Source organism: Sminthopsis crassicaudata, chromosome 4 (genome assembly GCF_048593235.1).
Source record: "Sminthopsis crassicaudata isolate SCR6 chromosome 4, ASM4859323v1, whole genome shotgun sequence".
Taxonomy (NCBI): Eukaryota; Metazoa; Chordata; class Mammalia; order Dasyuromorphia; family Dasyuridae; genus Sminthopsis; species Sminthopsis crassicaudata.
In genome coordinates this window covers 191,973,915-191,987,431 of record NC_133620.1, presented here as the reverse complement: position 1 = coordinate 191,987,431, position 13,517 = coordinate 191,973,915, and the positions used below count along the sequence as shown (strand labels likewise).

General features: G+C 34.6%; 1 protein-coding gene across 2 annotated transcripts in view; it reads right to left on the bottom strand.

Moving 5' to 3' along the window:
- LAMA4 (laminin subunit alpha 4) overlaps window positions 1-13,517 on the bottom strand; it is a 174,786-nt gene that overhangs the window by 103,803 nt on the left and 57,466 nt on the right. For both annotated transcript variants that reach the window (XM_074310060.1, XM_074310061.1), the window contains exon 3: window positions 2,516-2,640. In XM_074310060.1, the coding sequence (XP_074166161.1) occupies window positions 2,516-2,640 (125 nt within the window). The remainder of the gene's footprint in view (window positions 1-2,515; window positions 2,641-13,517) is intronic.

The following is a 13,517-nucleotide window of genomic DNA, read 5'->3' as shown; positions in this document are numbered from 1 at the left end:
TTAAACAGAGAAATGGAGGTAGCAAACATTTAATGATTTGTTCAAGGTCATACAATGGGTTTGTAATGGATAAGGATAGGGACTTGTGACTTCATTGGTATAGAGAACTCTTAGATTAAGAAACTGCCTCCTACAATTACAGGCTGGTACTTCAAGTTATAAGTCTCAAAAAGTTGCCTAAAACACTGAGAGATTAAGTACGGTGCCAAGGTTCACAGTCAATATAAGTTGGAGGTGAGAATTGAACGTAGGTATTCTTGGCTCTGAGATATACTCCCCATTATTTATAGAACTAATTAAAAATAAAATCTCTCAAAACCTGATCTTCTGAACTTTCAGTTTAGGTTTCTATTCACCCTGCTACAATTATTTTCTGACGGAAGTGTAGCTTCTGAGCCCTCTGGACCGTGTATATAGAGGGGGAGGAAAATGAAAGAAATAGAAAAAAAAGAGGCTCTTGATTTAATCAGTATCTGAAATTAGTTCTCTAAATAGTCCAGTATGTGGTGTTAATAAAGTCAAGGTCACAGGTTAGATCTTAATATGAATTTATGTATTGTTGATGGTGGGACCGGATGGCAGAATGTGGATAGATAGTGCAAATCATAAGCTTCAGTATTTCAGGACATGTGTGATCTCATCCAAATGGGTTCTCACTTCCATTTTGTTGTTGGTTAGTTATTTCAGTTGTGCCTGACTCTGTAACCCCATTTGGAGTTTTCTTGGCAAGGATACTGGAGTGGTTTATCATTTCCTTCTCCATCTTTATCTATAAAGTGGACATGATGACCTCTAAGGTCTCTTTCAGCTTTCTTCCCAGGGTCCAGCTGTTATTCCTTCCTCTTATACATGAATAATTTACTTTTTTTCTAATTATCTCTTTCCTCTTCCAGTAAGTCATTATCTTTCCTCCAAATACAGCCTTCTAAATTATCCTCTCTTTGTGTAGTTTACCACCATTCTTATATTCACTTGGATTTCCAACCTTTACATTATACTCAGCTCCCTATGGTCTCTCCCTTCATCTATCCAATCATTTACCAAGTTTTGGGGATTGTACCTTCATAGCATCTCTTCTATCTGTCTCTTCTTCGCTTACACCATCCAATATGCTCTGGCCCTATTCAACTATTTATGTTTGTGAATTGACAATATCTAGGCAAATTCTCCTGGTGTCTCATCTACTTCCTGGTCATAATCCATATACATAAAGGAAAAAAAATAAAAGTAGGTGTTTGGTACCAGTAGAATTTTTAGACCAATTAGTATGTGACTATTTCTAGACACTCACTATTTTAGTGGCTTGAAAGTGTTAACACAGCTTCCAGAGGAGCCTTGGCTTACTTTGAGCCTAAGGCATTGGGAATCCTGGCTTGAAATTGAGAATAAGTTTTGCAATAGCAATTTAAAAATAATGATGTAGGAAAAGAGTATTGATGCATGGGGAATGAGATTGTGAGCACCTCATCTCCCAACAAATTAGTGTTGGATAATTCAGACAGGAAAATTTTTTCATTCATATAAGGAAAATGCAATCACAGAATAATATAATTAGAAGGTACCCCCAAAGGCTATCATTTTAATTCATCTTCTTCCCCTCCCCCACCTGGAGAATCTGCCTAACAGCTCAAGGTCTGAAAAATGAATGTTGCAATAAGAGACTTTACATAATGAAATAGTAAGTGAAACTTGGAATCATTAGAATGTTGGATAGAACACATTTAACCCAAATAACTGTAATATGACAGGAAAGCTGTTTTCAGGTAATAATAAAAATACTGTCTTGCATTTAAATAGCTATTTAAGTTTTGCAAAGCAATTTACATACATTATCTCATTTAATATTCACAACAATTGGGTGAGACCAATGCTATCATTTTATCTGTTCATATAGCTATTAAGTGCCTGAGGAGGTATTTGAACCTGTATCTTACTGATTGCAAACCTACTGCTCTCCATGTCATGCACTCTCTCCAGAGAGTAGAAAGTGATCCATCTGACATGGCTAAGGGCTATGCCCTAGTGTACAACCTGGATAATCAGTCAGTGAGAAAACATAGGCAAAATAGCAAGAGACTAAAAAGTTAGGAAGCATACATAGTTTATGTGAAAATAAAGAGATGGTAAAAATGGTAACTTTCACATTTGTCACCACCTATTTCCCCACATATTAATATCATTACATACGATAAATACAGGATTGACTTTAAGGAATTGGTATTTTCTGAAAGACTGATGGGAGCTGTTCAAATATTTTCTTCTTTTAATACATGCTAGAAGCACCAGGGAAAATGATGGAATGATCAAAAGCAGTCAGGTTAAATGAAATTTTTGATTTTTGCTTAAGAGAAAAAGAATGAAAGGGGAAAGCATTTTGACTTTCTTCCTTTGGATATGGGAAAAATCACTTTTTGACTGTGGAAAAAAATTATCGGTTTAACAACACAAAGAATTGAAGGGAAGGAGGGGGAGGAGAAACAAACATAGAAGGGGAAAACATTTGTATTAAACTTACTTGGCCATATGGGGCAAAGGGCAAGGGCATGGCTGACAGAGTCTAGGAGCTCCTCTGATGACATCCCCAATGTAACCATCTGGACACTTTTCACAGTGTTCTCCAGTAGTGTTCTGTTGACAGTTCTATGTAAAAAGATAAAAGAACAAAAACAAAAGAGACCAGCATAAAAGAAAAGTTCTATTGGCTCATATGAAGGAACCAAAGAATAGTGCCAAGTAGAACGGTTGCCAGACCTGGGTCTGCCAAGATGTTGTTAAATTAGATAGAGAGTGTTATTAATGGGTAATGTAGTAAGATGAAAGGAGAACCATTTTGAACAATTAAAGTTCAGAGCAAGAGAATGTTAATAATATGATATATGAGACTAAGGCAATGCTACAGGGACTGACCACTTGAGACTTGAGAGTCTCTAATACAATTTAAAAAAAAACAAGGAAACTGCAACTATTTTTATGTTTAAGTGGTGATTATGCTTATAATTCCTAAGACTGGGGAGTCTGAGGTTGGTAGATCATTTGAATTTAGGAATTTTGAATTGCAATGGCCTAAGTCATTATTTAAGTGTCTGTGCTTAGTCTGGCACTAATATGGTGGGCCCATAGGAGTGGGAGGTAGGAGGGAGGAACTAGATTGCCTACGGAGGAATGAATTGGTCCAAGAAAGAAATGAAGCAGTCCGAAGCTCCCATAGTGATCATTAGTGGGATTGGGTCTGTACATGGATACTTTCCTTCTAGCTTCAGTTTTGATCATTAAATAGTAAGATGGAAAGGATGAGTGAATAGAGCTCTTGCCTAGATTCAGAAGAAATCTGATTTTAAATCTGGTCTTAGACACTAGCTATGTGACCCTGAGCAAATCATTCAATCCTGCTTGCTTCAGTTTCCTTAATTTTAAAATGGAGACAATAAAAGTACCTATCTCTGTGTGTTGTTGTGAGGATCAAATGATTGCAAAGTGCTTAGCACAGTACTTGGCTCATAATAATGCCTTATAATGTTAGCTATGAATATTAGGTATAAAAGTTTAACATGTTAGCTTCTAAGATGTCTTGCTTACTCCAAATAAAAACATGGTTTGAAGTTAGGAAGGCATTATCAATACATCAGTACTTAAAATTCAAAAGGGTGACAAGATTGAATTTTAGCTCTGGATGTTCCAAAAGAATCAGCCTATTTGCCTGACATGAAAATGGCATCAAAAGAAAAGTGCTTCTATCACAATGGAACGTGTGATAAAATAGAAAAAAATATCTGAATTTGGTTCATATTCTAGCTTCCTCACTAATTTCTGATATATGATCTTGGGCAAATTATTCAATTTCTCTGGCCCAAAGCCAACACATTGGAATAGATGAATGTTATTTTTCCTATGATTTATGGCCCATATGGATAGATTAGAAGACCGACAATATCTCCAATAGAAAGAATTTGAAAATAAAGAATAGGGAAGGTAAAAAAAGAGACACACCACTAATTTGTTATATTGTTTCTTTTTTTCTGAATGCAAAAACACTTTTAAAATAGAGAGATAGATAAAGATAGCCTCCTTTGCCCACATGGATTGTTAGAATGTCCGGTAGCCTGCACTAAGTATCTTTTACATAACTTGTATTATTTTAGATATTGGGAGAGCTTCAAAGGCAATGAATGTACAGAGCTCACCCACAAAGAGATGTCAATCTAGCTGAAAAACTATAATATGCACCAGATAAGTGGGCAATCAATTAGAATACGATAAATGCATAGGCAAAGCTCAACGTTCTTTAAGTCTAGGGTAAGGAGAAGTGTAAGAGGAAGTACATGGGGCAGTTAGGCAGTACAGTAGATAGAGCACGAGTCCTGGAATTAGGAGGAGTTGAATTCAAATCTGACTTTAGACATTTCCTGATTGTCTCCAAAAATAAATGAATAAAATTATAAAAAGAAGACAAAAGAGGTGTATTTGCATATTAGCCATCTATGAAATACTACAAAGAGATAGACGATTCTTTTGGAGTTGTTTTTTTTTTTTTCTTTTTTTCTTTTTTTTGGAGTTATCCTCTGTATTACATGATAATAGAATTTTAAATTATTTTAATTTTAATTTATTAAAATTTTATTTATTTTTAATGTTCATTTATTAAAAAGTGCATTTGCACTGATCCTGTGGGAAGGATTGTGCAATGAGGAATCCAGCTTTCAGGATTAATATTCAAGCAGGAAAGGTAGACTTCTATTTCCCTCAGTAACATCTAAGCATAAGAAATGTCCCAAGATGTAAACTTTTTTCTTTAATAGAATCTGGGTGTAAAATGAAGGTTGATATAACAGTCAAATAATGAAAACACACCTCTGGAAGGAGGCTAGTTATTACTATAGTGTTCACTGTGGATATTTAATTATTTATGAATGCTTTACATGAAAACAATCTATAACCAGCACTTGGTGGTGGTTATATTATCAGAGCAGGGTTTAAGAATGAATCTGGGTCCTTGTCAATTAGCTATATTTAAAGGAACTTGATCATTCTTTTGAAACTAAAATAGGGCCAGAACCAGAACAGTTTATAAAAAGGTGGTAACAATGTAAAGGAAAACAGTTTTGAAAGACTTGAGAATCCTGATTAATGAAATGACAAACAATGTCTCCTGAGAACCTATGATGAAGCATGTTACTGAAGTCTTGACAGAGAGGTGATGCACACCAGCTGCAGAAACATATATATTTCAACATTTGCACCATGTGGATTTGTTTTTGTTTCATTATGCATATTTATTACAGTTTATTTTCTCTGTTTCTCTTGATTTTTCCTTGAGAGAAATGAGTTAGCACTAGTAATATATATATATGACTATTGTCAATGTAAATTTTTTTGTATTACTATAAATTATCATTTCTTTTTTATGTATTTTTTAGATGCACAAATGAGAACAGAAGGAATTTAATAAGAAAGTACAGACAAACAGGATAGTTTTAAAAGTAACATGTAGAATTAATTTATTATGCATTTTTTCAAAAGCAATATTTGCAATTTCATAAAGATATTCTCTCTATATATTCTAGAATTATATATGTATATTCTAGGATATATATATATATATGTATATATATATATTCTACATATATTTATTCTTTGTGTCTTGCTGTATGTATGGAAATGCTCTTTGGGTGTTAAAGTTTGGGAAAAAAATTAAAAGAAAAAAGAAAAAAAGTTGGATAAGAATGAAATTCTATGTTGCTATTTCCCTTTTCCTTTAATGAAATATAAACAGTATTCCTTCAGTCTTCTGAGTAAATAAGAAATAGAGATGTAACCAAAAGTCAAAATCGGTGACTATTCTTTATCCCAGACTTGACATTCTTACCACCTGATCATTTTTTGATCTTTTACAATCTAACTTCCAATTTTACAACTCAATTGAAACGTATCTTAAATACTCTCTGTAGCTTGTGGGACTGTTGACTAACCCTACCTCCTGTCTACTTTCTCAGCTTCCTTGATACTGTTTCTTTCTGGCTCTTCTGTTGCCTATATGATATCTACTTCATAGTGCTGTTGGTTAATAATACTCTGTCCTTCATAACACAAACTTATATTTATTTATTCTTGTACATGTGATGTCTCTCCAGTAGAATTTAATATTCTTGAGGGCAGGGATTGTTTTATTTACTCTGGTGTCTAGCCCTTGCATATGGTTGATGATGATTTTTTTTTTAAAATTGGTATTACTATATTGTTGAATGTTGTCTGAATTATTTTGTCTTCATGATGCTGAGTTAGAGGCAGGACTTCCAGGATGTTTGTAAAAGTGTCCTAAATTTGTTTCCATTGTTGGACAGATGAAGCCCATCTGTGCAGGAGAAAATGTACCAGTTGTAAGCTGTAAGGTCATTCTTCATGCTTGAAGAACCTATTAAGTTGCAAAACTGAGCCAATACCCATTACAATCCCTTATTGCTTGATGAATGTTTGTGAATTCCTTGGCTCCCCTGGAAGTGGAGGAACAATTGCCCTCAAGGGTAAAACCACCAAATCTCTTCCAACCCTTCTAATTTTCACAAAGTACAAACACTTTTCTCATTTGCTGCATTTATCTAAATGTCTATTATGAGATTTTTTTAAGAGGCGTCTATATCTTTTAGGAGATCATAGATATTCGCTTTGCAATGGGTTTTTCTTGCATAAGTCCTCAACTGTCTTGCTATTTAAACATGAAAATGCCATAGAACTTATAGAAATAACATTTGGTAAACATTAATTTCACTTAAATGTAGGTCTTTGGAAGGTGACTAAGGGAAATCCATATGGAGAGGTGAAGAGATAGTGTGGTATAGTGGAGAGAGAGCTGTCCTCAGAGACAGGAAGATCTTAGGTTCAGATCTTAAATACTGGCTGATATACTCTGGACAAGTCACTTAACTGTCAGTGTCTTATGTTACACGTATGCATACATATATGTACACAAGACAGAAAATGTATACATATGTATATACATGTACTTATATACATTTACACACACACATACACACCCACACCCACACCCACACCCACACACATATATATATATATATATATATATATATATATATATATATATATATATATATATATATATACAGAGAGAGAGAGAGAGAGATAGACAGACAGACAGACAGACAGACAGAGGGACAGAGACAGACAGAGTTTTTAGTCAGGAAGAGACTTAGAGAGAGAGTTTTTCAGTCATGTATGACTCTTTGTGACCCCACTTGCTGTTCTTTGCAGAAAACCTGGAGTTGTTTGTTATTTCCTTCTCTAGATCATTTTACAGATGAGGAAACCGAGGTGAGCAGGGTAAATGAGCTGTCCAGGATCAGAAACTAGAAAAGTCTAAGCACAGTTTTAAAGTCAAGAAGATGAGTCTTCCTGACTTCAGGCTCAGCACTCAGTCTAATGTACCACCTTGCTGCTCTATACAAAGTTGTTTACATGTCTCTTCATAGAGGGTATGGAGAGCAAGGATTGTGTCTTTATATCCCTAGAACAGAGCAGAGTGCTTAACTTCAGAGTAAGCGCTTAGTAAGTGCTTATTGATTTGACTCTGAGACCATAAGTTTCAGGACAATTGATGATCTGCATTAATAAGAGAAATTTACTTTTACTCACATGCATGTGTGTAAGGATGAGGGTGTGGGGAAGAGAGGAGGTTTTGAACATGGAAATACTTAAACATAATTCATCCTTATATAGGAAATGAATGAACCCATTCATCTAGTATAAATTATTGATTCAGCCATTAGTACCAATTAGCATCCATTCTTTATTTGAGAGCAAGACTTTCTGTTTTTTGCAAACTACTATGACCATAATTAAGCAAGCAAAAAATAATGTAATTATGTTAATTCTTCATTTTCCCAGGAGTTCACCAAAATGCATTGGGCTTCTAGTTTTACACCACAGTTGGTTTTTGTCACATTGTAATGGAAAAGTGACCCAATCTTATTTCTAGGAGGTGCTCTGTGTTTTATTATTCAAGGAACTGATTATATATGTTCTGTGCCCATTTATTTGACAGTTATTAAAAGAAGGTGACAGGGAACCCCCACTGTTTCATATGTCCTTTATGTCCCTTTAACATTAAAAGCTGAGGTAAATACTGTTTTATTACTTTAACTCAAGTTGAATTAAGCTTCTTTTTCCTCATTTGCAATAGATTGAACAACTGTTCAATTTTAATGAAAGGATTATGCAAGGCAATCCATCTTCCAATTTTATAATTTCATGTAAAATAGGAAAGAGAAGCAATTTCTTCTTGTTTTCAGATCCCAAATAACTGTGCTGATTTGTTGATTGTGTATGCTTAGTCTGGCAGAAATTTCATGTGGATCAATTTTTGCTGAACAAATAATGTTGAAGAGTTGGGAGCCATAAACAAAATGCTAGTGTCTGAAGAAATTAGAGACAGGGCATCTTGAGTTTTAGTAAATAATGTTTTAATTAGACTTTGAGGCTAATAAAAAATTCATTAGGATATAATATAATTGAAGAGTTACCTTTCCCAAAGTGAAAGAAATAAACTGGGGGTTAGAAAGGGGGGTATAGTTTTGAGACTTGAATTTTTAGTTATTTTAAAAGTCTTTCTGAGAAGCTGATTTTGATGCTTTTGACTTCTGAAGCTTTATACTTACTTTTCATATAGCATCCACTTGGAATGCAGACATTTCTTTATATTTCTCTAATACATTTGCAGCCAAAGAAACTTATAGATATGCAAGAGGAAATTCAAGGAAATGTTCCCTCTTTATTCTCACATACATAATCCCCTATGTAACATTGCCTTCTGAAAGCAATATTATTTAATGAAAAATTTCTTTTAGACCATTTAAAAATTTCTCATTCTATATATAATTTTAGAACTGAAAGAAACTTTAAAGGCCATCCAATCCAACTCCTGAAGCAGAAAACCATTTTATAACATTCTCTAGAGGTAATCCAGTCATCATTTGAGGTTCCCCAGTGATATGACTTCTTTAGTCAACTCATTCCACTTTTGTACAACCCAAATTGTTAGGCATTTTCTTCATATGAACTAAATGTGACTTCTCTGGTGCTTCTATCCATTACTCCTAGATTTGTCTTTTGTATTAATTAAAATAAATCTAATCCTTCTTCTATGTAGCAACTATTATGTGTCTCTCAATTCCACCCCAAAGGTTTAAGATTCCCATTTTTTCAATTAATATTCATGTGCCATAACTGTTAATCCCCTCACCATTCCAAGCTCTGGACATTCCCCAGCTTGTCAACTTTCTATCCAAAATATAGTTTCTATACTTAAATGATCCAAAGTAGACCATGATAAGCTAGAGAGGGAATATTACCTTTCTCGTTGGATAAAATATGATTATATATTAATACAATCTAACATCACATCAGCTTTTCTTCATGACTAGGTAACTCTTGATTCTTACTAAGGTTGAAATCTGCTAAAATCTGAAAACATTTTAAATATGAAATATTTGCTAGTATAATTGATTTATATTACATTTATCCCTCTTACATTTCTATTTATTCCATTTATCCCATCATCTAGTGAGGTGATAGCTTTTTAGATCTGTATTTTGATCATTTTATTTGAGAATTTGATGATGTGCCACTATATCATTTGGCTCATTAATAAACACATTAAGAGAAACAAAACCAAGTTGAGAAGCCTTGAGCACTGATCTAGATATTCAATTGAGTTTGAATTCTTTTTTTCATCAATTCTACAACTCTCCACCTCATAAAAATTATCATGAGAGTTTGTGTCAAAGCCAAGCGTGCTATGGAGAGACAGTATGACAGAATACTGAAATTGATGTCAGAAAGACCTGGTGTTCAAATTACTTACTTAAGTGAGATCTTGGACAAGTGACTTAACTTCTCAATGCCCTAGGTCTTTAAGATTATATAAAGTCCAGAGAATGTGTTCGCATGTTGATAGAAAATTTCACTAGAAGATTGTTATTTCTTTTTTTTTAGGTCTAGATCCTATTAGGTCATTCCTCTAGTCATCCCATCTCCTAATATGTGTGTGTGTGTGTGTGTGTGTGTGTGTGTGTGTGTGTGTGTGTGTGTGTGTGTGTAAGAGAGAGACAGAGAGACAGAAGGAGAGAGAGACACAGAGACAGAGATAGAGACAGAGAGAGACAGAAACAGAGAGAGACAGAGAGAAAAAGACAGAGAGACAGAGAGACAGAGGGAGGTGAGGAGGGGGAGGGAGAGAGAAATGCTAGTATTGCCATGGCTTGTTTTTGATGAACCATGTTAGTTCTTGGCAATCATTGCTTCCCTTACTAATTGCTTACAAATGATCTCTTTGGTGAGTTTTAGAATTTTGACAAATTAGAATTAGAAAAAATCATTTCTTCCCTTTTGGAAGATTGAGACATCTTTTCTTGTGACTCTATGATTTTTCAAATATTTTTCTTTTCTTCCAGACACTGCTGATAATTCATCAGTAGTTATATCTCCAAATTCTTTTAGCATCATGGAATACATTTCATCTTCTGTGCTTGGTAACTTGAACTCATTAGAGACCCATCAAATACTCTCTGACCTTCTGAATTATAGATTAAAAATTTTACTTTTGAAGAATATATCACAAATGTTTTTGAAAGAAATTTATAAATCCACCATGTTATTTTCAAAGCTATCCTGCCTGTCTGTGTTTCCCTCTGAACTTCCATCTCTTGCCTTCTCTGAACTTGCCATCTCTTAAAAATATTTTTAAATGTTTTAAAGAACCTTTTTTATTTCCTTTCTTTTATCCCCTCTGAATTTCTATCTCTTGTCTTCTGTGCACCTTTAAATGTATTAAATAGTGAATAGAACTTGAACCTAGAATCAGGAAGAACAAAATTTTAGACGCTGTGTGACCCTAGAAATCACTTAATTTCTATCAGCGCGAAATAAACTTGAGGGTCTATTCACTGTACCACCCAATTCTCTAGAGAGACAATTTTATTTTGAAAATTCTCATTTGGGGGCAACTAGGTGGCACAATGGATAGAGCACCAGCCCTGAATTCAGGAGGACCTGAGTTCAAATCTGGTCTCCGACACTTACAGGTCCTAAGCTGTGTGACCCTGGGCAAGTCACTTAACCCCAGCCTCATTAAAAAAAAAAAAATTCTCATTTTGTGAAATATCTCTTTACATAAAACCTAAATTTGCAAATTCTCTGACACTTTTACCCTTTTTACTTTCTTCTTGATTAATTTAATCCCTCTTTAAATACTTGAAGAAGATTATTAGAACTTTCCTAAAACATATTTTCCAGGTCCCTCTTAGCCTAAAAATGTCTGTCATTTAAAGTAATCCCAACTCTATTTCTCGCCTATCTTTCTAGTCTTATTTTGTATTAATCCTCTTTTCCCACTCTCTGTTCCATTCAAACTGACTTACTGGCTATTCCCTTTAAATATGCCATACTATTTCCTGCCTCCATGACTTTTCATAAATGATGATCTTATTCCTCACCTCAGTCCCATATAATCCTATATATTTGTGTGTGTGTGATTAAAAGTTCTCTATATATATCCTTACATAAATATATATATATTCTATATATAAATATAAATTCTACATATAAATATAACTCAGAAGTCTCTTGCACAAAGCCCTTTGAGATATCCCCAGTTGTTAGCACTCTCTCTTTTTATATTTATATATTGTTTATGTTTATTTTCTTGAATACCCTTCCCCATATATTCAAGGTAGAATACAAGGTCACTGAGAACAAGGACTATATGGTTTTGGTCCTTAGATCCCTAATATCTAGCTTAGTGATTTTATGCATAGTAGTCATTTCATGATTGTAAATTAAATTAAAATGAATTGAATTTCTGCAAATCCCTGTTTGCCCATCTGTAAAATGGGATGGAATTATATTTTTTTTCCTCAGGTATCTTTTGGCAATGAAATGATAAGGGTGCTAGATGTAAATGAGATGTAATATGTATTGTAATGTAAATGTAATATTTGTTTTCTAGCTCCTTGACAGTTGAGAACAATCTGTTGCAAAGAAGACCAAAATCATGAGTTGGCCTCTTGTGGACTGTGAAGACAAAACAAATAAACTAAATGGTTACAAACTGGACTTTATCTAAATTAAAAGATATGACCCAATTTTTTCATGTGCTCCAAATACATACATGTGACTTAGGAAATCATCCTTTAGATTTAGGAAATCTTCCTAAAAATCATCCTTTAAAAAAATTAAACAAACCAGAAATGGTGTATGCCCTGATATATTCTGTTTTTCCATTCAGAACCACTACATGAATAGTAACTTAGGTGGGACAATGGGCCCTTGTCTTTTAGGTGCTGATAGCTAGAGTTGTACAAAACCTCTAGGGGAGTGGGATGCTATGTTCTTCTGGCTTACAGAGAGATAGAGTGAGTAACCCTGCTTCCTCACCTGGCCCTACTCCCAATGTCTGGGAGCTGTTCAGTACAATGCTCTGATCCTTGCACAATGTGGAGTGGTTCCCTTGCCTGGTTCCATAGTTCTATTGCTACAGTACAAATATTCCAGGGATCTTTTCTTTCTATCACCTCAACACCTGCAGTGATTCAAGTGGGGCTGCCTGTGCTACGGACAGATATGGTCTGTTCTCATTCGTGGGAAAAAAACCCCACTTCCTTTCACTTCTATCCCATGGAACTGTCTTCCATAGTGGAATCATTATTCCCATGACCTAACTCTCTCCTTTTGTCCCCCAGTTTTGAGGGTCTCACCTTTGTCAAAGATTAAAAGTTTCTAGGTATGACCCTACTATTGTCTAATAATAATGACCAGGTGTTAGCCATTAGAAGTGAATGGTATCTAGGAGGCTCCCATTTGTCTTTTGAAACTCTATACTGAAAGTTCAATAGTGATGAAAATTTCCCTTAAGCTAAAGAGAGGCATCTGTGGTGTGGAGAACCTGAGTTCAGGTTCTCTGATATTTTCTGGTTGTGTGACCCTGGACAAGTCACTAAATACTCAGTTTTCTAGGCAAACTCTTAAAGTCAGGACCTGAAAAGTGATGTCCATAGATTTTTGAATTTGGATGGAAAAAATTAAACTTTCAATATATTTGAATTTCAATATATTTCAATATGTTTGGTTTCCTTTATAATGTAATGCTATGTGTTTTATTTTATGTATCAAGGAGTCCATGATACAAGAGAAGTTAAGAACCCTGCTGGAATGACAAAAATTTCAAAGATGGTGCTAGTCTGTATTAGTAGAGGGAGTTTTCTCATCTCCCTATCCCATTTCTATACCATCCAGGCCACATTCCCACTTATGCTAATATCTTTATCAGAAAGGCAGATGTATTTCTCATTGTTACCATTAGGCACCTGGAAGGAGGAATAGTTTTTGTGTGAGCTCACTTGCTATTTTTTTTCCTGTGGGAGAATATGCTTCCCCCTACCTCCTCAGCTTTTTGCCTTCCTCGTTTGCCAAGAAAAGAGACTGGGATGCTAAGTCCTGCTGTCCTGGGGGTT